Source organism: Perognathus longimembris, chromosome 11 (assembly GCF_023159225.1).
Source record: "Perognathus longimembris pacificus isolate PPM17 chromosome 11, ASM2315922v1, whole genome shotgun sequence".
NCBI lineage: Eukaryota > Metazoa > Chordata > Mammalia > Rodentia > Heteromyidae > Perognathus > Perognathus longimembris.
In genome coordinates this window covers 24684873-24712383 of record NC_063171.1, presented here as the reverse complement: position 1 = coordinate 24712383, position 27511 = coordinate 24684873, and the positions used below count along the sequence as shown (strand labels likewise).

At 42.2% G+C, this 27511-nt stretch overlaps 1 protein-coding gene across 1 annotated transcript in view; it reads right to left on the bottom strand.

Moving 5' to 3' along the window:
- Astn1 (astrotactin 1) overlaps positions 1-27511 on the bottom strand; it is a 308349-nt gene that overhangs the window by 22857 nt on the left and 257981 nt on the right. Inside the window, exon 17 of the mRNA XM_048357089.1 lies at positions 6366-6634. Coding sequence (XP_048213046.1) covers positions 6366-6634 — 269 coding nt within the window. The remainder of the gene's footprint in view (positions 1-6365; positions 6635-27511) is intronic.

Here is a 27511-nt window from a genome sequence, read left to right as displayed (position 1 = left end):
GACTTCTACACAGAAGGTTCTGTGACCACATCAAAGTTTTAGTTTGTTTTATTTTCTCTAAAATTCTTAACCTAAAGAATGGTTTCTGGGGAACACCAAACTGATAGAACCTCTGGGGCATCCCTTTCCCTTTAGCAAAGATAGTTGATCTTTGAGGGTAGAAGCAGTCACCTTGGAAGCAGGTCATATCCTGTCCTCTATCTCCTTTGTGTTATACTGCACCACCCACAGCATGGAAGCAAAACAGTCCGTCAGGTCTCAGAGTGGGGGCCTTTGCTGCTCTTCTTTCAGCCCATAAGTACTTTGCCTTTCCTCAAATACTGTGTGCATCCTTATCTGCCCTCTCCATCCTGCCCCAGTATTTCCTTCACATGCCTGTGGCATACTTTTAACCTATTTGCAGTATTTGCATTGCTCCACCTCAGGCTGTGATTAGGCATTGAGCACCTCTTTCTCAGTAGAAGAGCATGATCAAGAAAGAGCCATGTGGCACAGAGGCTCTGGGCATGAACCTTGGCATGTCAATCACTGCCAGACTGAATTTTCTAAATGAGTAACATAGGATAAAATTAGCACTTTCCTAATAATGGTATGTGACAAGTAAATGAAATAACCTATGCCTAGTGAAATAATCTGTGCACAGTACTGGGTACACATTACTCATTGATAAATTTTAGTGATTATTGTTGTCATTGAATGGCAGTATTGAAATTTTATATAGAACCTTGTGAAAACAACTAAGTTTGGCACAGTCATTCACAAGGAGTGATTTCCTAGGGTATGCTCACTCTTAACAAATAAAGGATAAACTTAAAAAGCCGAGGTAAGAGAACTGTGATGGGAGCAATTCCTATGTGAAACAGGAGAGTCTGATGGGGTGCACTAGGGTCCTCTTTCCTTAACCCAGGCTGGGTGACCACTGCAGGAGTTAGCCAAGCTTAGAGCTCTCTGTCACTCGACATCTGCAGTCTCATCTTTTCCTCAAGATTTTCTTCTCCATTTTACCATCATCATACCCACACTTATGTGGTAACACCGGGAAATGAAACTTATCTGTCCTGGAAAAGTTTATACCAATGAACTCAAAAATAACAGTAGAGGAGGGAAAGGGAAGGAAGAAGTGAAGAGAAGAAATGGAATCATGGAGGTAAGGGAAAAAAAGCAAAGCAGGGAAGGGAAGAGGTAAATCTACAGAAATCCAAATATCTGCACCTAAGGGCAATATCCTTTTCTTCAGAACATCTTCAGGAAATCATGAGCTACCTCAGATGAAAATATTTGGAATTAGAGTCCTTACCAAATACTCTCCCCAGATTTCAAACCTCTAGGAAGCAGGACTCCACTCATAGTTATAATTATGATTTGTATAGAGTTTTATGATTTCTAAGGGCTTTTAGAGGTTATCACATGGGTAAATGATACAGTCATGATATATAGTAAAATTCTGAGAGTCAGAGATGTTGGTTGACTTGCTCAGCCTCACAGGCTAGCAAAGGGGACAGCGCCGGGCCTTGAGTTCAACAGGAATCACTGGGCATCGCAGGCTCTTTCTCTCCTGTACTTTTAATAACAGTGTCCCTTAATTCCATGTCTGACAGACTGAAACAGATCCAAATAAAGGGATACTTTGCTTAAGAACATAGAAAAACAGGGCTGGGGATATGGCCTAGAGGCAAGAGCGCTCGCCTCGTATACATGAGGCCCTGGGTTCGATTCCTCAGCATCACATATACAGAAAATGGCTGGAAGTGGTGCTGTTGTGGCTCAAGTGGCAGAGTGCTAGCCTTGAGCAAAAAAGGAGCCAGGAACAGTGCTCAGGCCCTGAGTCCAAAGCCCAGGACTGGCAACAAAAACAAAACAAAACAAGAACATAGAAAAACAGATAGTCCTTCCCACATAGACCAAAATCCAAAGCACCCACTGCCTATGAGAGTCCAATCAAGAATTATTTGCAGGGCTGGGGATATGGCCTAGTGGCAAGAGTTCTTGCCTCATATACATGAGGCCCTGGGTTCAATTCCCCAGCACAACATATACAGAAAATGGCCAGAAGTGGCGCTGTGGCTCAAGTGGCAGAGTGCTAGCCTTGAGCAAAAAGAAGCCAGGGACAGTGCTCAGGCCCTGAGTCCAAGCCCCAGGACTGGCCAAAAAATAAAAAATAAAATAAAAAAGAATTATTTGCAAAGCACCTGCAAGAGGTCACTTCCTGTACTAAGCATTAAGACAGTGATGACGCACAAGACATGTGCCCTGTGGGCATACATTTTGTAGCCAGATGATAAACAAACTAACCAAAGTCATCTGAGTGTCTAAACACCAGACTCATGCTAAGGGCTCCAGAAGGAAAGGTGGAGTACTATAGATGTTTATGGCTACAAAAGGGGAAAAGACAGGGTGAGTAATCTCCCAAGCAGGGGCAGGATGATGCTCACAAACAGGCTCTAAGGGAAACAGGCTCTCCAGCCATAAAGAAGAATAAAAATTTTCCCTTTGCAGGAACTAGAGCATCATATTAACTGGGAGAGAATAGGGAGGGGAATGCCACTGTTCAAAAGGAAATATACTCATTAACTGACTTATGTAAGGTAACTCCTCTGTACAACACGTTTACTATAAAATTTTAAAATGAAAAGAACATCATATTAATGTAAATAGGTTAGTCATAGAAAGACAGGTAGTATTGTATATTTTCTCTCATAAGTGGTACAATGCACCCCTCCTTCCAAAAATGAAATGAAAGCAGAAAAGGGATTCTGATGGAAGAAGAAAAGAGGATTGGGAAGAAAAAAGTGTGTAAGAGGGCAAAGGGTCAAGTAGACATGATTGAGGCATTATAGATGCACATATAGGAATATCAGAATGAAACATATTCACTGGCATAATTGATATAAATTAACACGGTAATTTTTAAAAGCTGTCTAGTAAAAAATTTGGAGAAAAATGTTGTGCATGGAAATTTCAATATGGGTCTGTGTATGGTGAAGTGCATTTATAATACCAGCCATGTGGGAGATGGATAGGGGAGAATCATAGTTTGATTAATTTGATGAGACTGTATCTCCAAAATCAAGCCAGGCAAAGTGGGTCATATCCTTAATTCAAGTTAGGTGGGAAGCACAAGAGAGGAAGATTGTAGTCTGTATGTTAGCACCAAGAAAAACATGTGATCCTGTCTGAAAAAGTAACTAAAGCAAGAAAGGTTGGGGGCACAGTTGAAGTGGTAGAGCAAGTAATGGCCTTGAGTTTAATTACCAGTACTGTCCTACAATTAAATAAACAAACAAATAAATAAATAATGGAAAGAAGAAAAGAAAAAAGGAAAGAGAAAGATCAACATAAAGAATACTTGGTTGGGCACCAGTGGCTCACACCTGTAATCCTAGCTACTCAAGAGGCTGAGAACTGAGGTCCTGGATCAAAACTAACCAGGACAGGAAAGTTCATGGGGCTCTTTATCTCCAAGGCACTACCAAAAACAGGCAGAAGTGTAGCTGTGGCTCAAGTAGTAGAGTGCCAGCCTTGAGCAAAAGGAGCATAAGCTCTGAGTTCAAGTCCCAGGACCTGATAAATAGATAAACAAACCAGAAAGAAAATTTAGGGCTGGGAATATGGCCTAGTGGCAAGAGTGCTTGCCTCCTACACATGAAGCTCTTGGTTCGATTCCCCAGCACCACATATATAGAAAACGGCCAGAAGGGGCGCTGTGGCTCAGGTGGCAGAGTGCTAGCCTTGAGCCTGAAGAAGCCAGGGAAGGTGCTCAGGCCCTGAGTCCAAGCCCAGGACTAGCCAAAAAAAAAAAAAGAAAATTTAGATCTGAATTATAGATGGCTCTGAGGGCCAAGGTAAGGAGGGACTCACATTTCAAGAGCAATTAAAGAGAGCACCAGAGAGAATGTATTTAAGGTCTATTTCTTGCTCTTGCTTGTGATGGGATAGACATTTAAAATGACAAGGACATTCTACAAAGTATTTCTTGTCTCCATGTTGGGCACGTTAATGGAAGATAGCCCCATTCCTTGAGATTGGAAACACAACAGGCATGTGAGAGTTTGGGTTAGGAGGAAGTAAACTCAAGTTTTGTTGAGTTGGTTAAGTGGTTTTGCCTGGTTGGTTTTTTGTTTGTTTGTTTATCAAATCACTGCTTAGGCTGACATAGCCTCAGAGATGAACTAATCCTACAGAGCTAGGATAAGGAGACCACAAGAGGATAGAAAATAGTCCCAAAGATCAACATATGGAAAGCTAGAGATAAAAACACAGAGGTCACTCGATTTTCGTATTGCCTTTCCCTTCCCTAGTTCCAACACATGTGTATACAGTATCCAGGGTACTAAAATCAGATACAGTGATAGCAGGTGTAAAACCACAGGATGGGAATATGAGTGGGAAAAAAGGGTATGGTTTCGCATGGCATGTTGAAAATAATTACAACAATGATATACCACTTGTTTCCATAACTTGGAGTTCATTTCGCTTAGCATCATCTTATGTGTTCACATGGGCATAACCATTGCAAAAGCAATACTTATAAAACCATTTGGTGTAAACCAACAACTCATGGGGTGGGGAGTGGAGAGGGGTGAGGCGAGGAAAATGAGGGAGGAGGAAACAAGTTGGATAAGAAATGTATTGCCCTACATATGAAACTGTAACCCCTCTATACTTCACTTTGACAATAAAGAAGGAAAAAAAACAACACAGAAGTCCGTGTGCCACAACTCAATGCTCAGCCACCTTGCCTCAACTTGTTCATGCTTTGAGAGAAGGGGTAAAATCAGAATAGAAAAAAATGCCTAGCAGAGGGATGCAAAGGAAGAATACATCAAAGAAAGAAGGACAGAAACCTCTGGTGCTGACTGAACTCCAGCCAGAAGAAAAGTCTCACTCTGTCACATTGCCCTGTCCCCATAACCCATACCAAAAGACTGGTGCAGGGCAGAAGAGAAGGCCTGAGATTCCCTCACAAACAGCACGAACCCCTCTTCTCTCACTAAGCTAACTCTTCCGTGGTCTTACAGCTTTACATACTGTATACCTAGCAAGATTTTAGTAACTAAATGAACCCACTGTCCTTAGATAAGTGGCACAGAAAATCCTGAGTTACGAGCTCCAGAGCCTTGGGGAAGCCTGGGAGTCAAGTGTGCGAGGGTTGGCACTGCATTAACACTGTAGCTTTGGGTCTCCACAGTGAGTCAAGCCCTGTTTTCCTATCTAGCCCCTTGGTGGTTACTTTTCTCCTACTCTTCCTCCCATGATTATAAATTCAAGAGAAATATGTATGTCTTGGAAATAAATATTCTTTCTGTTCTTGTGTACATATATACATATATGTGAGTGTGTGTATTTCAAACATTCATTGGAATAGGTAGGTGAGAGGAAACAGAGAGAGAGAGAGAGAGAGAGAGAGAGAGAGAGAGAGAGAGAGAACGCAAATTCCCTCCTGTTGAGTAGACCAACACCTCTGAAACAAACTGTTACACATCAGGTGTTTCTTCAAAGAGTAAAAAGAAAGCAATTATCGCCCCACCTGGATGGACACACTCATCAGGTAAACTGTCTTGTCCCCAAACTGCTTTGCTTATAGTCTCAAAAATCCAACACTTGGAGCTTTGTAATTACTTTGTAATAACAACAATTGTTGTTATTATGTGTTGTGATTTTGTTTAATCTGTATGTCCTTGAGGAGGTCAGAGAGATTGGAAATGAGCTGTCCCTGCCTCTGCTTCAATGTCCCCCTTATCCTCTCTGGATCCATTTGCTTTTCCTGATTACATTGGGACAGGAGAGGCAAAGGCAAAGGAGGCACTGCTGGAGACATGTCAAGGCCTTCGAGTCTGAGGAAAAAAAGAAGATCCACGTGGATGTGGTTCTTAGAGCCTCTGACAGAAAGAAAAAAAACATTCTGGAAGCTGAGGATACCGTCAAGTTGCTCTGGGACCTTATGTCCTATTAGAATTCAGCCCATTGCTAGTTGCTGATAGATCAATGAGGAGAGTGTCTCAAATCCCCTTCTAACACGGGTGACACAAAGTTCAGTGGGCCTCTCCTACCCCACCCAGCTTAGGCAGGAGGGTTTCTACAGTGATTTCAGATGGAAAATATTGTGCTTCTCTCTCTACCTACTTTTCCCCTGCCCTTTATTCTCAAAGATGCCACGAGTGCTTAGATATGACTCCTAAATCACAATACTATATGTGTTCATAGATGCATTCATTTGACTTAATATACCAATATATTATTCTATGCCAGCCAGACTCCTGGATTAGGCAGCCAAAGGCTTCTCTATCCAGAGCTCACCTCCCCCTGGCTCTTTGAAAGTCTGATTGGTAAAGCCTTCTAATGCCCCGAAGTCCCAGGCCTCTTACCCTCTGGGTCTGGTTATTGGTCACCAGGTCATAGACGGGGGCTGCTCGGGTCACCTCCAGTAGGACTGGCTCAGCAGGCGTGTCAGGGCTGGACGTCACGTGACACAGGGGGCAGGAGGAGGGGCAGCGCCCCTTGCTCTGGCACTCCATTCGGACTCCAGCTGCCATGCGCTTGGTGCCGGAGTCGGACAGGCTAGCGATGTATTCTGGGAATGTCAGCACCTTGGGGTCTCTTTCCCGCTCCTCGGATTCATCCGATGGGGAGTTGCCTGTCACACACACACAAGGAAAAGAGTCAGGGAGGCCAGACAGCAAGGAGAGTTCACTGCCCTCGAGGCCCGAGGTCTGGCTTTTGAGAGGTTAGAAAGTGTGGCTGGAGGGTCACCCCAATTGATTTCAGGGGCACATCCTCCCAGTGATGTGCAGCGTTGGTAATGGCCATGCCCAGTGTGAGACTTGGTTCTTAGAATCATGAGTTCCTCTGATCCACCCAGAGGGCTAAGGTCCGTAGGATCTGTGTGGATGCCTGTCACCAAACATACACACAATACCCATGACAACTGTTCTATGACTCTTGTTTTTCAAACTTAAACTGGAGACTGCCTAGAATCTATGTGAAGCACTGGGAAATGACAGGCTCCGGAGGTGCACAGCACAGGGGCTGACACACAACGTCAGACTCTTTGATCACAATTGTCACTAACATGCATGAACTACGAAATGGGATGGATTTGTGCTCTCTTTTAGCCACTGCAAGCGGGGAACTCTATCCCTATACCCATTTAGTAGACAAAGAGGATAAGACCAATTATGTGAGAGTCACATCGCTAGTGTGTTCTGAGATCTGAATTCATTCTTTGTTCAGATTTCTGCCTTGAGGTCATGAAAGAGAGGACATTTCAGCTTTATATGCATACACGAGGAATGGGGAGGAATTCAGACTTCTCAAAAAAGACTTGTACTCTTGTTTGATGAGGAAAAGATAGCTAGAGAATCTAATAGTGTAGTTTGAGTGGCAACTAAAGGAAAATAAGGCTTTTCCCACATAAGGAAACAATGTTCCTCGTGTCTCTTCCCCCTCTCATGGTTCTCCATTTGACTAGTCAAGGCTAATGTTGGAGCCTGGGGGTGAGAAGTATTGGGTTCCTTAAGAGATTTCTGACTCCTTTCGGCACAGTGTCTGTCCCAGGCAGGGAATGGTTTTAGAGAGACTGCTGTACCCTGGCAACCACGGGGCATGCACAGTGCATTTGTTCCGGTCTCCCAAGAGTCATCAAGAATGTAGGACTTGATGAGCCAAATCTTTGGGTGAACTGGCTGGAAGGCTTTGCAAAGTGGTTCCAGAAAGTGACTATGATACACGACTCATCAACTTCTTAAAAGCGTTCTTTCTCTGTGGTGTCCCAGGAGCTCCTGTGTGTCCCCCTCTGGTTTGCTGTGTAATACGAGCCCATGTGGGAAAGTCATGAGGCCTGACTACACTGGCTGTGTTCATCCCCAGCTCCGGACATGGAACTCCTGCAACATGTGAAGACAAAGGACATACTCCTTTTCCGTAAGTATGGGCTGTCAAGTATTTAACATTTGGGTTTTGTTTAATAATAGACACAGAGTTGAGCTCAAGTTTTTTTCTGGGATAAAAGGGACTTCATAGCCACACTGACCAAAACTAAGAATGATGGCATTAAATAGGTGGCCTGGGAACTCAACTAACCAACCCTGAGTCAATTTCCTCATTGGTAGGTCTTTACAACATGCAGGCTTCTGTAACTCGACCACCCCCATGGAAGACAGTATTTGGAAAGGGTCCGCAGTTCTTGACAATTACTCTCTTCAGACTAGTTTATGGACTGGACAGAAATACACAAGGGTAGAGTCAGGTCCTTTAGCCTTTGGTCTCATTTCTGGAAAAAGCTCTTCTTCAATCACTGAACAAGTTAATAAATTCCCTTTCTCAAAAATTAGGAAAATACAGTAGTTCCTTTTCAAAACTTCAGGACTTTTAAAATTCTTCCAAGGAAGCCTTGCTAGGTTAAGGGGTTCTTGAAAAGCATTTTCCACCGCAAAAGAAGACTTTTTCCTTACACAGCCTCCTTTGTTAAAAACAAAACCTTTTCAACAGAAGCTGAAGAAGTTCTACAAAATTACCACTAGATGGTGGAATTGAACCAGAAAATAAATAGTGTGTGTGTGCACGTGTGTGTGTGTGTGTGTGTGTGTGTGACAGAGAGAGAGAGAGAGAGAGAGAGAGAGAGAGAGAGAGAGAGAGAGAGAGAGTGTTCATTTTGTGAAATTCTGGAAAATAAACTTAAAGAATAACCAGTACACTCCACTTTAACAATTTTGGTGTGGGTAGGTATTTTTTCAATCAAATAACAAAGACAAAGAGTGAAACAATTCAAAGTCAGCTATCCTAAGGAGAAAAATCCAGTTAAAGATGTAGGATAGTGACAAGATAATTAAAGAAATACAAACTAAGGGAAAAGAAAACACAAATTTTCTTCAAATATACCCAGTACAGAGGAAATAGTTACTTTAAGGAGGAAGTATGCTGGGAATTTCTTTTACCTAGGAATCCTCCCTTCCTAGTCACTGCCTGGGATGGCCATCTTGGAAGACAAGTGTGGCCACTAGGGGGCACTGCATCCACAGGCCCAGACTATTAAGGAGAGTTTCCACAACCTCCCTACTCTCCAAGCTCTCCATCATTAAGCCCTGTAATTGCTGTAAACATTAGGGGTTGCTCCCCTCGCTGCTGTCTTCCGAATATCCCAATTAAAATCAAGATGCAAGTAGTCTTTGTCAATACCCTTTAGCCTTAGATGCTTGGCAAGACTGGAGAGTAGAGATGGAGGGGAAGGAGGACTGGGTGATGTGTGTGGGGAGAGATGGCTTGCAGCCACCAAATTCTCCTTTTAATTCAGAATCCTATTTTCTGTCACCTGAAAATAGTCAACTTCCTATCCTATGGAAGGTCCCTGCAGGAGGTCAAGACCCATGATCCATTTTGGTCCTCTAGTTGCCTTGAATGGCCTCTAGAAGACAGCTGGATTTGCCCAGAATTGAGGAGCAGTGATCTCCCTAAAGCCATCCATTTATGTTTCCGTGAAGGATAGAAATGTGTTTGTCAGAGAGATTTTTCTAAAAGAAAATGCATTTTCTATGTGCAGTTAAGGATCCTTTGGGGAAATACTCCTATAAATGATGGAGGTCAGTGTTGAAGGCCCAGATAAATCTCCTTAGCCCAAAGAGAACGCCTATAGCCATCTCAGCTGCGTCAAATGAAAGTGTAGCTCAGGTCCTAAAAGCTTCAGGAGAGTCTGATCTCTGGCACTTGCTTTGAGTTTCCCCTCTGTTGGAGTTGGTAGTAGAGAGGTTTATGGGTTGGAGAGTTGCAGAGAGGGACAGCCACCTATTTGCTTATGGTTCAAGGGTTTGCTGCCTACTCTTTGTGGGACTTCACTACAAGTCCTTAGGTACTTTCTCCCTCTTCTACCCTCCCTCTGCAGTCTGGATAAAAATGCTCTAGGAATTTATATGCTGTCTTTTCACAAAACAAATACTCTGTTTCTATGTCTCTGGACATCAGAAATAAACTACAGTTAAGATCTAAAAAGACTATAAGCCAGAAGAGGTGCCTTCTGGTAAAGAATACCCAGGGTGACTTTCTCCCTCACCCAACCTGTTTGCAGAATTGAGCCCATGCCTCTCCGTGGGGGGTTGGGGGGGGAGGTGGGAACTCTTGTGTATGGCTGTCTTCTGTCAAGTAGAGGAATATTCAACCTGGGATGTAGTTAACAACCCTAAAACTGCAAGGCATTTTGCAAATACAGTTTGCTATAAATAAATGTCATTTGCTTTAGGCTAAATTTGTATCCCCTAGCACACAAGTGGGTGAATTTCCCCAATAGAATATTGTGGTGCAAGAATATTGGCATCTTTCATGCTCAACAGCACCTTGTGAATGAGCCCATGGCTTTAGGCATGTACAGATGGACCCACCTCAGCTCAGGGGCAGGATGATGAAAGTGACCAACCCATCTCATGCAGGATTTGCTCTGCTGGTTGGAATTGACAGGTCATGAAGGTGAATTAGATGCTATGAAGTAAATTGGTACAATTCCTGTAGGATTCGAGGACTGCTTAAGAATCTCTCTCCTGAGTTGGTGCCCAAGGCAATGAGATGCTAATGACATCACAGCTAGAGCTACACAGGCAGTTCATTAGGCAGCAAAGAATCAAATGCAAACTAATCAGATCACAGCTTTGGGGAATAGCCTGGGATTCATGGGAAAGAGGGTTGACATGGGCAAATGAGGCCTAGCTCAGCAAAGTGTACCCACATCCTGCAGGCCAGGACCTACCCTAATCTTCACCCCATCTACTGTTGTAGGCAGATGACCTGCCCAATCTGTGTGCACACTTCCTTCCATCTGCCTAGGATATAGTTAGTCTCTCAGGATGATTAATAGTATATTCGGACAGAAAGGTTGAGGTCACTGTGAACTTACACTGTGTGCCACTTCATCAGTGACAGGCATTCTGAGACCCAAACTAAATACAATGTGATGGACTAATAATTAGAGAAAAGGACACAGAGCACAGAGTGACCACTTCTCTTTATGCTTTTATAATACTTAAGTGCCATGTGTCAGGAACATCGTCATTTTCACATTGAAATGTCTTTCCCTAGCTTTAGTGTATATACTTTAGTCTGTCTATCTCTTTCTCTCTCTCTTTCTCATCTGTTTGTCTATCATCTATTACTTCTACCTACATATATCTACCTTTCTATATTTGTTTATCTATCTAGTATGTATCTATTTATCATATATATAATATCTATCTACAAACAACTACCTATCTACATATATCTATATATCATATCTTCTATGTCATATCTACTTACATCTACCTGTTTGTACACATATAATATATAACCTATATCTATCTATATACCTGTCTAGTTACATCCATGGATATTCTGGACTGAATATATGCAAAGTTTTAGCCCCAGATTTGTTTTTCTTTAAACTCTCAAGCACAAAAACTAAAACTGAAGCATTTGTAAACTGTCCTCTAGTCTTTTACTAAAGCTTCAACCAACCAAGTAGTAGACCATACAAAGCATTATTGAGGTGACAGCTGACTTTCTCTAGCCAGGGTCTCTATGGAAGTAATAGATTCTAACTCTCCTGCTTGGACATATGGGTGACAGAACCTCAGATCCAACACATTCCAATATTAATCATGTTATCTCCTCCAAATTCTACTTGGCAGCCTCTTCTCCTTTTCTAGTTGCAAGCTCAGTGAAGGCGACAGCTGACTTCCCAGGTGCTCAAGTCAGAAACCCTAACTGGCTTCATTGCTCACAACCCCCAACCCATTAATCAGCTAATGCTAAATTTACACTCTCTACCTCCCCAAACCATGCACTTATCTCCAGCCTTACCACCTCAGGAGAGAAGCAATACTTTAGAAACTTCTAATCACACTGATTAGGTTTGATTTCTGCCTTCACCACTTGTTAGCTGTATGATTCGGGGTTTAGTTCTCAGGTTCCCTGCGTCTGGGCTTCCTCATTTGAAAAAAAATAGAGATAACTGGACTTGTTCAATTAGGTTGATAGAGATTAGTGACAGAATCCACAGAGACTGATGGATAGACAGACCAGCAGACAGACAGATAGACAGGTGATATATATATATTGAGCTAGAGACACAGTGACTGATCTCTATTTCCTTCTTGCTTGCCTGTGACACCTGTCTACTTACCTGCCTTGGTCGTTACCAACACCATTATACAGTGAGTACCATGAAAGACAAAATTGTGCCCTGTTCTCTAATATCTCCAAGTATTCTTTATGTAATGTACACTAATGGATTCAACAATTCATTAAACAAATATTTATTGAGTGACTACAAATATGTGTTGGGTAATAAATCACTACTAATGACTTGTATAACAAGTGATTGCACTCTGTCTTCTGCAGGTACTAACTAGACAAGCTGTGTTTAAAGCCATTCGGGGCACTGCTGAACTAGGTTGTTTTGAAATGCTCTTGTTTCATCCTAAGAAAAGAGGCATCACTCCAACTGGGCAACACTTCTTTCAGATTCAGAAAGAGTGGTTCAAAAGATGAACTGGATGTAAAGAGTTGAAGAAAGAGTGCACACTGTTCTCTTTTGCACATTTTGTAAAGCACATGCGTGCATGTTCATGTGCCTGGGGATGTAAGGATTTAAACTTCCACAAGGACAAGGCCAGATCTGGTGCTAAAGGACAGTCAGTGATTCCTGGCTAGAATATCTGGAAATGCTGGCACAGCATATTGAGAGGGCATGACTATGGCCTGGAACAATGAGATCCTGGTCCCAGAGAGTAAGAGAGGTGGAAGAGGGAAGTGCCCAGGGGGAAAGGAGGGTGTTCTGCATCCCTGGGTCGATCTGGGGAACAGAGTCATTGCAAGCTGACTGAATCTTGGCATCACACACACCTGTTTAACAATGAAGATGGCACTGCAAGAGAGAGAGCCACGCTGGTATGTGAGGGTGGCCCTAGAGCCAAGATCTGAACACTTACATTTCCTACTCTGCCCATCTTGGCCACACACAGGCAGGGACCCCAGGCATCCAGACGTGTGCCATCTTTACCTGGTACATCTAAGTAAGCACACTTTTCATTTGGAATTAAATAACTGAAAGCCATGACTTCTCAACTGACCAGTACATTAAAGAAAAAAAACTCCCAATTCTAAAGAATGTGTACTTTTATATTTCTTAGCAATCAAATGCTTTTTAATCTTTACTTTGGGATATATCCCTTACTTTTTACTCTATGATGAAGGTAATGATACATATCAGCATCAATTATTTAGAACTTTTTTCAGGAAGTTTCTGGAAATAGCAGGTCTTTCAATTCTAAAGAATGTGTACTTTTATCATTTCTTAGCAATCAAATGCTTTTTAATCTTTACTTTGGGATATATCCCTTACTTTTTACTCTATGATGAAGGTAATGATACATATCAGCATCAATTATTTAGAACTTTTTTCAGGAAGTTTCTGGAAATAGCAGGTCTTTGTTATAATCATGCCCTGTAGCCAGCACTTAAGAGAGGTAACCAAGGATGGCAGATCCTGGGTGATAATTAGTGGACATCGGATACCCACTGAACACCTCCACAAAATACCATTAACTTGGATGCTCAAGGAAATGTGTCTCCTAGAAAAGTGAATTCTCAATTAATTGATACTTAGCCAGAAAAGGCTTCTTTTCTTGTAGTCCTTGTTGACATTTTCTCTTCTAATTTCCTGCCTCCAAAACAGAATGAAACCTTTCCCCAAAGTACCTCACAGTAATGATGTTGTTCATCAATTTTGTCTATGCCGATTTAAAAGATACAGGAGACAAATCAAATGGCATCTATACTAGTAGTGGTTTAAAAAAATAATTAATAACCACATTATCTTTCCTCAAGATTGTCCTTTCTTCAGAGGCATGTTAAAAGTATATGATTGAGGTTCCTGGCTAAGTAGGTTCACATTAAACTGAGATTTGGGTGTAGAAACAGTGCTTGGTCTTTGCCAAAAAGTTGTTAGCTTTGGAGTGAGAACAGTAAATTTAATAACTAATTGTCTAAGCTTCCCAAAGCCTTCTATATGCCTATTTTGGTCAGTGACATTGGGTTTGAGATAAGATGTGTAGTCAAAGAAATTGCAGGATGGTAGAATCCACAAAGGAATGAATAAGAACAGAAAACATTCTTTGAAACTTAGCTGCGACCCAACTGCCTCCCATTCTCAACTGTCAATTTCAGATGAAGAAGAAAACAAGGGGACTGTTGTTCTTCATGAAGATTCCTCTTTGTACATCCGAGGCATCTCAGGAGAAAAGAAAATCAAATCCAACATGGAAATCACCAAAGCTTTCACTACAAAAACAAACTCTCCTGCTCTGCTAGACTGTGACTCCCCAGTGGGCGAGTAGTGCCTAAGCTGCCCCAAATCTATTTCTCTCCTCCCCCTTACTCCCCCCTTCCTTCTCCATGTAGCTGATCTGCATCCCTTATTCTCAGTAGAAGTAACACAAGAGCCTCAACCACAGCACATCAGACTTCACCTGGCTTTGTGACTTATCTGTCACACTCACTTCCAGAGCAAGTTTGTCCTCTGGTGTGTGTGGCCTCAGAGTCCAGTGCGGGGCTCTAAAAGAGCTCCCGCTTTCCTCCCTCCCTCCTCCCCCCCTTTCTCCTTCCTTCCCTTCCTCCCTCTCTCCCTCCTTCCTTCCCTCCCTCTTGGCTAGATTTTTATGTCTTTGTGGGTGCACTAGCTTCTACCCCCATTGTGAGACCTGGAGTAGGGCAATGTCAAGTTAACTAATTCCTGTGGGGGGGACTTATATTGGTATTTTTATTGTTATTATAAAGGTGATGTACAAAAGGTTTACCATTATATAAGTCAGTTACTGAGTACATTTCTTTTTGGACAATGTCACTCCGTCCCTCACTCTCTCCCAGTGTTTCCTCCCATTTTTGTAATTGTTGTTACCCTCACACCATTCCATTTATTCACTAATGGCCTTTCATGCAACCCAGAGCTGACTACCAAGGCTTGTGATCTTAACAAGATTTTTCTTCCTAATTTCCTTGGCTTCCTTAATGAACTACCATGGGATGAGTGACTTTATTAGACAAATTAGAGAAAGAGAGAGAAAAAAAAATAAAAGAAAGAAAGTGGCTAGGAATGTGGCTTAGCGGTAGAGTGCTTGCCTAGCATGCACGAAGCCCTGGGTTCAATTCCTCAGCATCACATAAATAGAAAAAGCCAGAAGTGGTGCTGTGGCTCAAGTGGTAGAGTGCTAGCCTCGAGCAAAAAGAAGCCAGGGACACTATTTAGGTCCTGAGTCTAAGCCCCAGGACTGCAAAGAAAGAAAGGAAAGAAGAAAGAAGGAAGGAAGGAAGGAAGGAAGGAAGGAAGGAAGGAAGGAAGGAAGGAAGGAAGGAAGGAAGGAAGGAAGGAAGGAAGGAAGGAAGGAAGGAAGTTAGGAAGGAAGGAAGGAAGGAAACATATTCCTCATCAGATCTGAAGGTTACATAACCAAACTTAAGGTGCGATGATTGACATGTTCCTTTGAAAGCTATAGAGAAACACCCTCTCTTTCTTCTTCCTAACTTCCAGTAGCTCCCAGAACCTCTTGGCACCCTTGGCTAAGAACTGCACCACTCCTCTTTCTGCCTTACATGGCTTCTCTGTGTGTCTGTGTCCAAATCTACCTCTTTATCCTCTTATGAAGAGACCTCTCATTGGATTTACATTCTACCCTAAAAACACCCCATCTTAATTACCTTTGCAAGGAACTTCACTGTCTGCAGTTGCAGGATTGTGGTGGGAAATTCAGTTCAACTTTACAGAGTCCATAACCTTTGACCTGGAGACATGGATCAGCGAGCTCTCCCCTGGTCCGTGACCCTTCAGTTACTGGCCGTGTGGGAACTGGTCATCCATCCTTTGACCTCACCCAGAGCTCACAAGGCCATGTGGATAGGAAATAAGTTTCTGGCTGCTTCCGCTCCAGAGCAGCTGGATGCAGCTTCTCGTCACTGTCAAAATAAACCTGACATAGAGATTCAGAGTCACAGCCTTCGGGATATGCGGAATCGTGCTGGATTATCCCTGCTGCTTCTCCACAGAGAGAGTGGCATGGGGAGAGGGAGGAGGGAGAGAGACAGGCTGGGAGAGAGGTGAAAATGAGGAACACCTGCGGGATTTGCTATTTTCAAATCTCCATTAGCAGAAAGACAACGTGAATGAGTGGGCATGCTCAGCAGGCCACAGGAGGGAGGCTTCCGTGCTCTTGTCTGGAAGTGAAGGCTCCCCTGGCCTGTTTCTCTTGTCTGAGAGGATGAACTGAGAAGTCAAAGATGCCCCCCCCCCCAAGACTGCTGTGGAGAAAGTGCTTCCCTCTCCTTTGAAGGAGACAGGAAACCTCTCAGAGGAATAATTCCGCAGATAATATGCAGAGGAAAAGAAACCCTATAGCAGTAGCTCTGTTCCTGGTGAGGCCTCCCCTCCGCTATGGAGAGAAATTGATGTACATTTTAGCATCATTTCTCCACTGGGGGGCGTGGGTGAGTCCCTTTAGCTGTGCCAGACCCTCAGCCCAGAACCCATCCTCCTGACAGCACTCCTGCTTGCCTCTCCGTTTCTGACCTCTCCCTGCATGCCCCTGCCTCAACCCTCTTCTCCACTCAAATCTGAACAATAACAGGCAGCAACAAGAATCCCCTGGACAGTTCTGAAATAGGTATGTGTGGCTGGGTGAAGGCAGCTAAGTGGAGTTACATGCAGGTGGGAGTCTGTGGGGACGAATTTAGCTCTACCACTGGAGATTCAGTGCCTTGCTGAGATGCTGAAAAGCTTGGCTTATAAATATCTTTAACTACCAAATGGCATAGAAATTTTTAATAAAAATATTACTCAATAATAATACTACTCCAACCGGCAAGGGAATGTTGTCACACTCTCCATTTTCCTCTGGATACTCATCCGGTTTCTGTTTTTCAAATGAATTTGGATGTTAAATCCTTTTGCTGCCCTGACCAATTTATTCTGCAAATTAACTATATATGACAGAACTTAAAGTCCGTTACCACTTAGCTTTGTCTCGCTGAAATTTATGCTGCTTCTCTGCCTGCCAGAACCATGAGCTGAAATAGACTGGGCTCATGGGTGGTGATTTGGGATTCTGTACCGTCCTTTCACCTTTAGTCCTTATCTCTTAAGGTCTAAAATGTGCTGAGTGGACCAGCCACTTTCCATCTCTCACTGACCTGTACCCCTGTCCACATATCCTCCGGTCCCTGCAGCTAACGCTCCAAGCTTTAACGAAGCTCTCATCATGAGATATGATTTTACCCAGAGCTGCAGCCCGAACCCTGTTTAGGAGAGAGATTCAAGTGGCCCATACTGGGTTTCAGGATGGTTTGTGAACAGCAAAAAGAGATGGAACCAGGACCAGGAAAGGCAGAGAAAGGGAACAAAGATTATGAGAAAAATGAGCTAAGATAAAGAAGAACATGGCTGCTGGGCCAACAAATGGATCTCAGGTGATAGTAAGCGAATGTGGTGATGGCAGTCACAGTGCCATGGCAAACTATACTCTGGAAGGTGATTCAGTTTTCAGTGGTTCCAGCAATGAGTAACTCTCAACTAGGATCACAGGGCATCTGGAGACAGAGTCTTATGAACAATGACTGAAGGAAACACAACTGTTCAGAATGGATACAGAGGCAGGCATGGTTCTCTCCTTTCACTTGATGGGCCATCACTTACAAATTGGAGCACATTAATTCTGCCTAATTTTACAGAGAAGAATTCAGATCCAAGGCCAGAAACAATGGGAAGATGAGTTTACTGAGCTACAGTCTTTCATTGAGTGCCTCATCTGTGCCAGAATCAGTATTTGGTATTTGGATGAACAAGGTAGAGAGAGGGGGCACAGAAACACAACAGTGATATGACAGGTGGATTCATTAGTGAAATGGAGGGGCTTTGCAATGCACAAGTACTGAAATCTACTCCTATGGAGGAGAAACAGAGACATTTGATTCTTTTCAGGACATTGTGTTTTTTGCAATAAGTTATAGGTGGCCTTGGCCTGAAGTACGATAGACATCCTTTAAGATGGTGAGTTCTTGACTAAGGGAAGTACTCACGCACTAGTTGACCTGTCACTTGTCAGGTGTATCAGAGCAAGGGGAGCATTTCAAAAGAATGAGTCCCTTGTCCCTCTTAACAGTAGAATGTTAAGCTTCTATTATTCTATGACATGTTCTTTTATTTCCCAAATTAGTGGAGCTAAGCACCTGCACTTCACAGGTACCCCAGATGATTCTGACTCAGGCAGCCTGCACGTAACATGAGGAGACTCACCAACATAGACAAAGGTGATATTTATTACATATTGTCAGCACACATTTAAGAAATCTTCCAAGTGACCCCAATACAAAAAAGAGGACAAAAAGTGGGAAATGTTCTTCGAGCTTTTAACATCTTACTGTTCGTTAAACATAAGCAATCATCACTTATGGAGCTGTTCTTCCAACATGAACTTGGAGTCCCATTATAGAGACCCAATTTGAAAACTATCATCAACTTAAACACCAATAGCCTTGGACTGAACTAGTCTAGAAATAACCCAAAGTGCTCCCTAGCCCGAAGGGTCTTGTGCTGTTCCTGACTAGGCTCCTGTCCCACAAGCAGCAGATACAATCATTGCTTATGGACACTTTGCCTCTTTTGTGGACATATAGTCCTGTCCCTACAGAATAGGTTCTTAGACCCAATGGCCCCAAAGTCCATGGTATACAAGGAGTTAAGGGTCTCTGGGACACCTGAGTTGGGTCTCGGGTAATATCTGCCCTGAGAAATGAAAGGGAAGGTATGAGAGTTTGCAGTAACCCATCATGTCTCAAGGAAAGTAGCCCAGGCAGGAGGCTGAACTGCTTCATATTTTTGGCCACTACTGCAACAATCACTAGTATTCAACTAGAATTCCTTATGTCAAGATATAAGAGAGTCACTCCTGGGTTCAGCTTCAGAGCTCTAAGCCCTATGAGCCTCCCTGGACTTCAGCTTCCTTGTCTGCCAAACAGCTGGTAGTGTTGTCCTGTGTGTTCTATGGGAGAATAGCATTATGCCGTTATCCTTTAATGGGCCCTCTGGTGACTGGTTCTCAATTGTAGCCATCTAAACTATTTTATTCCCATTACCAAGCAAAGTCCTGTTACCCAGTAAGTACTCAATAAATATGTCATGAAGGAAAATATAGTAATGTTAAAAAGAAAAACAAAGAACAGGCAGATAGTAGTAAATGAAGGCTAAGCTTGTGGCTTCAGGTCTATAGGAATTTAACAGACCAGGGAAGCAATATGGTCAGTTCCCACATACTCAAGAGACCAGGAATTCCTGTACTGAGTGAAATTAGGATTGTGGAAGGGCTCTGCCACTTGTCTCCAAAATGCAGCTGAAGAAACCATAACTTAATCCAGGCCCCAGAGTATTAAGTTTAGATATCTATGCTGTCAAGTAAAAAGCAGTGTCCGAATACATTGGATCCAGCTGACCTCCAGTTCAGTAACAGCACCACCTATCCTCTAAGAGCCCCATGGGATGGAAAAGAGGGTTGAAAAACATAATGTGAAATTCATAACTAGTTGGTGACAGTGGGCTTCCATGTAAAGTCTGGATGCATAACATCAACCCAAAGGCATAGATAGTTCACCTAACCGGAGTACCTCAGGCATTCATGTCATTGAAGGCATGTGTGTTCAGACTGACATGATGCCAATGTCCCTTACAGGGGAACCTGCAAGGCCAGCACCCAATCTCTCCAGAAGCTGGATACTCACTGATAGTAAGAGAAAAAACAGAAACAAGTAGAAAACTGCTGCTGACCATGCTGAACTTTCCTTTAAATGTAAATGCTACACTACTAGAATAAGACTAAATTTTGATCCTGTAAGCCATCTTTTCTAGTTATAAATTATTTCACCCAAGCCAGGCACCAGTGTCTCATGCCTGTAATACTAGCAACTCAAGAGACTGAGATCTGAGGATTGCAGTTTAAAGCTATCCCAAAAAGGAAAGCCCATGAAACTCTTATATCCTATTAGCCACCAGAAAACCAGAAGTGGAGCTGTGGCTCCGTGTGGTAGAGCACTAGCCTTGAGAAAAGGAACTGAGGAACAATGTGCCCAGGTCTTGAGTTCAAACCCCATGACTGATAAAACAAAATTCTCCCTAAAATGTAACGCGAGATAGATAGTGCTTGAATGGAGTTGATGCTATATAAATAATAGCGTTTCAGAAGCACCATTCTGTGTTTGAATAACTATTTATAACTTAGCCTTCAGAACTAAATGAGTATTAGGATTATTGCATTCCCTTTTGTTTTCACAGAGAACAAAAATACCTACCCCTCCTAGATATCAGTAAAACCCAGAGGGATATATCTCTCCTCTGTCTAAATCTGGAATCAGAAACCCACAGGGAAACTCAGGAAATAAGCCACTCAGATACATTAAGTCATGAATTCTATCTATTTCCAAACCTTTCAGTGCTAAGATCGTCTATTTAAATTTCATTTCTATAGTAACAAACCTACTGGAGGACAATCTAGATATTGTCTTTATTCTATCCTAGTGTCAGATAAATGCACACAATGGAATGCCTGTTTCTGTGTACACACACCCTCTGCACAAAATAATCCAAATGTGAGGAATTTAAATGATGTGTAGAAAGCAGAGAGAACAGGACCCTCTTAAAATGGCTGATAAGAAAATTCATTATGTTCCCAAATCCTTGAGGCACATCTAACTTTTTAAATTCAGAAACAGCAAGAAGCAAATGTTGCTGAACTCTTTCACACATAGTGAAAAGTACCCAACTCAACATCATAACCATGAATTCTTTTTTTTTATGTGCATATATCATTTTCTACCCTTCTTGTGCATCTTTCATTAGCCTCCCAGGACTTTCTTTCTATCAAAAGTTTGTTGACATCAGGCAAAAGTCACAAGACCCACACTGGAACTCAACTCAATTGGAAAGAGCAAATACAAAGTTATTGAATGTCTATTTACAAGGTACTGTATTGGTCTTCAGTCTATCCCAAAATGGATTATATGTAATCCCCATATTCAAAGGATGAATTATCTTGGGGAAGAGATAAGACAGACACACAAAATATAAATGCCATTAGAAAAATAGAAAAAAAGATCAAATAAGGACTAAATTCCATCAGAGTGGTTAGACTAGGAGAGGCATTAAAAGAGGCAGCTTCTAGAGTAGGCTTCAGGGATAAGGGCAGTATTAAAATCAGAGCCACCATTGATAGCAGTTTATGGAAACCTTTTTCAGTCGAAGACCAGATAGAAAATACTTTAGGCTTTACAAGCAATGCAGTCTTTATGACAGCTACTGACTGGCCCTTGTGGTGTTAAAAAAAAAAAAAAAGAAAGAAAGAAAATACAGAGAGAGACAGTTTGCCAATGAATGGACTTGCTTTAATACAATATTATTTATGAATCCTGAAACTCAAATAATTTTCACATATCAAAAATATTGTCTCCTTTTCCAATTTTTACTTTTCAATCACTTAAAAAGCCAAGAATTTTCCTTAGCTTAAGGGACATATAAAAATGAGGGCAGGCTCAAGAGACATATGAAAAAATGCTCTACATCACTGGCCATAAAAGAAATGCAAATCAAAACAACATTGAGATTCCATCTCACCCCAGTAAGAATGTCATATATCAAGAAAACTAACAATAACAATTGTTGGAGGGGATGTGGCCAAAAGGGAACCCTACTTCATTGTTGGTGGGAATGTAAACTGGTTCAGCCACTCTGGCAAGCAGTATGGAGATTCCTCAGAAGGCTAAATATAGAACTCCCCTATGACCCAGCAGCCCCACTTTTGGGTATCTATCCAAAAGACCACAAACAAAATCACAGTAATGCCACCAGCACAACAATGTTCATCGCAGCACAATTTGTCATAGCGAGAATCTGGAACCAACCCAGATGCCCCCCAGTAGACGAATGGATCAGGAAAATGTGGTACATTTACACAATGGAATTTTATGCCTCTATCAGAAAGAATGATATTGTTCCATTTGTAAGGAAATGGAAGGACTTGGAAAAAGTTATACTAAGTGAAGTGAGCCAGACCCAAAGAAACATGGACTCTATGGCCTCCCTTATTGGGAATAATTAGTACAGGTTTAGGCAAGCCATAGCAGAGCATCACAAGGCCCAATAGCTATACACTTAGAAACAAATCAGATGATGCTAAGTGAAATGAACTCCATGTTATGGAAACAAGTGATATATCACAGTTACTACTTTCAACGTCCTATGTGTATGTGTAGTTTCTATTATTGATGATGTTTTGTATCACCTTCCTATGTTTGTACCTACACTATCTCTGTAATCTTATCTGAGTATATTAGAAACCGTGTTTACTGGTATTGGAAGTAGGAAATTCAAAGGGAATACCAAATTCGAGAGACACAGGGTAAAAAAAGAGAAATAACTACAAAAGCAATACTTGCAAAACTGTTTGGTGTAAGTGAACTGAACACCTGGGGGGGTAGGGAAAGGGGGGGAGGGTGGGGGGCATGAGGGACAAGGCAACAAACAGTACAAGAAATGTATCCAATGCCCAACGTATGATACTGTAACCTCTCTGTACGTCAGTTTGATAATAAAAATTTGAGAAAAAAAAAATGAGGGCAGGCTCAAGAGACATATGAAAAAATGCTCTACATCACTGGCCATAAAAGAAATGCAAATCAAAACAACATTGAGATTCCATCTCACCCCAGTAAGAATGTCATATATCAAGAAAACTAACAATAACAATTGTTGGAGGGGATGTGGCCAAAAGGGAACCCTACTTCATTGTTGGTGGGAATGTAAACTGGTTCAGCCACTCTGGCAAGCAGTATGGAGATTCCTCAGAAGGCTAAATATAGAACTCCCCTATGACCCAGCAGCCCCACTTTTGGGTATCTATCCAAAAGACCACAAACAAAATCACAGTAATGCCACCAGCACAACAATGTTCATCGCAGCACAATTTGTCATAGCGAGAATCTGGAACCAACCCAGATGCCCCCCAGTAGACGAATGGATCAGGAAAATGTGGTACATATACACAATGGAATTTTATGCCTCTATCAGAAAGAATGACATTGTCCCATTTGTAAGGAAATGGAAGGACTTGGAAAAAATTATATTAAGTGAAGTGAGCCAGACCCAAAGAAACATGGACTCTGGTCTCCCTTATTGGGAATAATTAGTACAGGTTTAGGCAAGTCATAGCAGAGCATCACAAGGCCCAATAGCTATACCCTTATGAACACATAAGATGATGCTAAGTGAAATGAACTCCATGTTATGGAAACAGTTGTAACTACTTTCAACGTCCTATGTGTATCTGTAGCTTCTATTATTGATGATGTTCTTGTATCACCTTCCTGTGGTTGTACCTACACTATCTCTGTAATCTTATCTGAGTATATTGGAAACCGTGTATACTGGTATTGGAAGTAGGACATTGAAAGGGAATACCAAATTTTAGAGACACAGGGTAAAAAAGACAAACAACTACAAAAGCAATACTTGCAAAACTGTTTGGTGTAAGTGAACTGAATACCTCTGTGGGGGGGGGAGGGAAAGGGGGAGGAGGGAGGAGGGTATGAGGTACAAGATAACAAACTGTACAAGAAATGTATCCAGTGCCTAACGTATGAAACTGTAACCTTTCTGTACATCAGTTTGATAATAAAAAAAAAAGGAAAAAAAATTAGGGCAGGCTATCTTTTCCTGTGGGTTATAGATTACCAATCCCTTTTCTATTGACTTTTTTTGTTTGTCAGTAATGGGCCTTGAACTGTGGGCCTGAGCACCTTCCCTAAGCCCTTCAGCTCAAGGCTAGTGCTCTACCGCTTGAGCCACAGCACCACTTCTGGTTTTCTGGTGGGTAATTGGAGATAAGAATCTCACAGATTTTTCTGCATGGGCTGGCTTTAAACTACAATCCTCAGATCTCAGCCTCCTGATTAGCTAGGCTTACAAGCATGAGCCACCGGTGTCTGGCTCTATTGACTTTTATAATACAAAAATGCTTCATTTTTCTAGCCCTGCTGTCTATGTGCTGCAATTGTTCCTCTCCATATTCTAGATACCCAGGGTGAACCTTACAAAAGCTATGGTTTCAAAGGTCTTTTGTAGACCCACTCAGCCCCAGTACTTCCTCATGATGATAAGGAGCTCCTGAGGACAGCCCACAGGATAGGTTTTCTTTAGCCAGAAACATTTAAAATGTAAAAGACTCTTAAGAGCTATGAGGTTTGAGATCATTAAAACATTTTAGATCTCTGTGATCACCACTTTCTCTTTCCCGCTATAAAGGGTGTACATCAAATGCTTAATGATCTCCATTTCCAGAATATGACATCCCTCATATTTAAGAAGAAAAACAACCTTCTAACATGTATCCATTCATCCTTTCTTTCCTCCCAAGGTTGCCAATAAACCACTGGTGGAATATCTTCTAGCCCTTGCAGTCATGTATATGCTTGGAGACGAAATTCTCTTCAAGGGAATCACTTCTCTCTCTTCTGACAGCATTCTGAGCAACTGTTTTCTCACAGGTGGCTTCTCTGCTTTCTCTTGTTGAGAAACAATTTTATGTACATTAGAAGATAGGAGAAAACAGGAGTTGTGTCTCCCCATCTCCTGGTGACTGTACTGTGTCTAGTACTCTCAGTGCTCCTTGGATCACCTTCTTTCTCTGAACAGAGACAAAGTTTTTTGAAATTGTCTGTGAGGCTTTTCACACACTAAGGGTCCCCCTGGCTTGTCAGATCCCCAATGGTGCTGCCAGCCATATATCTGTCACCTGTCCAGAGCTGTGCTATGCAGTGTTGGAGACCTGAATGTAGTATAAGATACTTTCCTCAAAATAAATACAATGTATTTGGGACAGAAGAGTAACAAGCACGTAATAACTATAATAATACTGGCTTCTCTTTATTCAATTATTTCTGCAGCCCTCTGATAAATACTTTGCATATATTCTGCTAAATAAAACATAATTTAGACATAGCAAGGAGAATTTTATTCAAAGGGATGACTGCTACAGTCGTGGGGTGAGGGAAAGAGTTTTTAACTCTTTGTGTGTGGGTGCAGGGTGAGGCTGGGCCAATAAACAAAGGAGGAAGCTTAAACCAAGTTTTATTTATGAGCAACTTAGGTAATAATCACTTATAAGGCAAAGAATAGAGAATCTGTTTTTGGCCTTATCATAGGTAAATAAGTGTGTTTTCTCTGAACATAATCTGTCTTAGGTGGGGAAAAGGTGTTTCCTTACAGCAAGCAATTTTCCAGAAAACAAGAGCATGAAGGTCTTTCACCTTCCTGGTAATATTCAAGGTTGTCAGTTCTCCATAGGAGCTGTAGTGGCTGGTGCTGAAATGAGCATGATCCCTATGTTAATAACAACAATCTGAGCACCAAAAAGTTTCTCACTTTGTTCAAGGACACAGAGTTGTAAGCAGAAGAGTTGAAGCTCACACACAGGTCTGTCCAACAGCAGAGTATACAGTCAGTGCAAAATTTATACTTAAGGTGCTTTAGGCATTTGAAGAAGACTGCTCAAGAAGGAGAAATTGGTCAATGTCACAGAACTGAGGGCAGCCATAAAGGTTATTAGGGTTTAGCTCTGTGACACAAGGGAAAAGAAAGAGCATTGAAATGGCACAGAGAGGGGAGGAATGTACTGAACAGTCTCCCAAAAACCAAATAAAAAATTTGAGGTTTAGGGGCTGGGGATATGGCCTAGTGGCAAGAGTGCCTGCCTCGGATACACGAGGCCCTAGGTTCGATTCCCCAGCACCACATATATAGAAAAACAACCAGAAGTGGCGCTGTGGCTCAAGTGGCAGAGTGCTAGCCTTGAGCGGGAAGAAGCCAGGGACAGTGCTCAGGCCCTGAGTCCAAGGCCCAGGACTGGCCAAAAAAAAAAAAAAAAAAAAATTGAGGTTTAAAGCAACAGTTTAAGAGCAAGTCATAGGTCTGGGAATGGCTTAGTGGTAGATTAATTGCCTAGTATGCATGAAGTCCTGGGTATGATTCCTCAGTACCACATAAACATAAAAAGCCAGAAGTGGCACTGTGGCTCAAGTGGTAGAATGTTACCCTTGAGCAAAAGAAGCTCAGGGACGGTGCCCAGGCCCTGAGTTCAAGCCTCAGGACTGGCAAAAAAATTAAAAACATATATTCAGAAGCTAAAGACGGCTGGCAAAAAGGCAGAGGAAGATGAGCAAAAAAGTGAAATGTAGTTTGAAGGCAGGATTATTTACATGAATGGGAGTCTGACAGAAAAACCAACCAGGAAGCTAGGATATAACATGGGTTTAGAGGTCTAGAGACTCTGTACAGAAGGAAAGAGGAACTGATTCTCAGTTCTAGATCTGAGAAGAGGAGGTTAAAGAGAAAGCTACCACCTCATTCTAAGCTACACAGTAACCCATACCCAGAACTTTTTCTAGCTAAGTTTATAGGACTTTTATTTTTAAAATCTTTTAATAGATGAGTCAAGATAACAAACAGACAAACGCAAAAGTTTTCATCCTCTATTTTTTTTTTTTTGGCCAGTCCTGGGGCTTGGACTCAGGGCCTGAGCACTGTCCCTGGCTTCTTTTTGCTCAAGGCTAGCATTCTACCACTTGAGCCACAGCGCCACTTCTGGCCATTTTCTGTATATGGGGTGCTGGGGAATTGAACCCAGGGCCTCATGTATAAGAGGCAAGCACTCTTGCCACTAGGTCATATCCTCAGCCCTTCATCCTCTATTGTAACCGGACAATTCATGTTAAAATGTGCGGACCTCCTGTAAATCTTTAAAGGGCCTTTAAAACAAATACGTATTAAAATTTCTAAGAAAGGGCTGGGGATATAGCCTAGTGGCAAGAGTGCCTGCCTCGGATACACGAGGCCCTAGGTTCGATTCCCCAGCACCACATATACAGAAAACGGCCAGAAGCGGCGCTGTGGCTCAAGAGGCAGAGTGCTAGCCTTGAGCGGGAAGAAGCCAGGGACAGTGCTCAGGCCCTGAATCCAAGGCCCAGGACTGGCAAAAAAAAAATTTCTAAGAGAAGATATAGCACAAAGTGTTTGTCAAAACCTCGTATACATGAGGCCCTGGGTTCGATTCCCCAGCACCACATATACAGAAAATGGCCAGAAGTGGCGCTGTGGCTTAAGTGGCAGAGTACTAGCTTTGAGCAAAAAGAAGCCAGGGACAGTGCTCAGGCCCTGAGTCCAAGGCCCAGGACTGGCCAAAAAAAAAAAAAAAACAAAAAAAAAAAAACTAATAATAAGAGCATAGAACTTATTTTTTGCTGAACATTTTCTTGCATACTTTAGATAAATATAAATATTCCATGAGTTACATAGCTGACAATATGCGACAGGTACTCTACTAGTCACATTTAATTTGTCCACACCATATACATATGTATTGCTGGTTGTAGGGATTGAACTCAGGCCTGGGCCCTATTTTTAGCTTCTTTT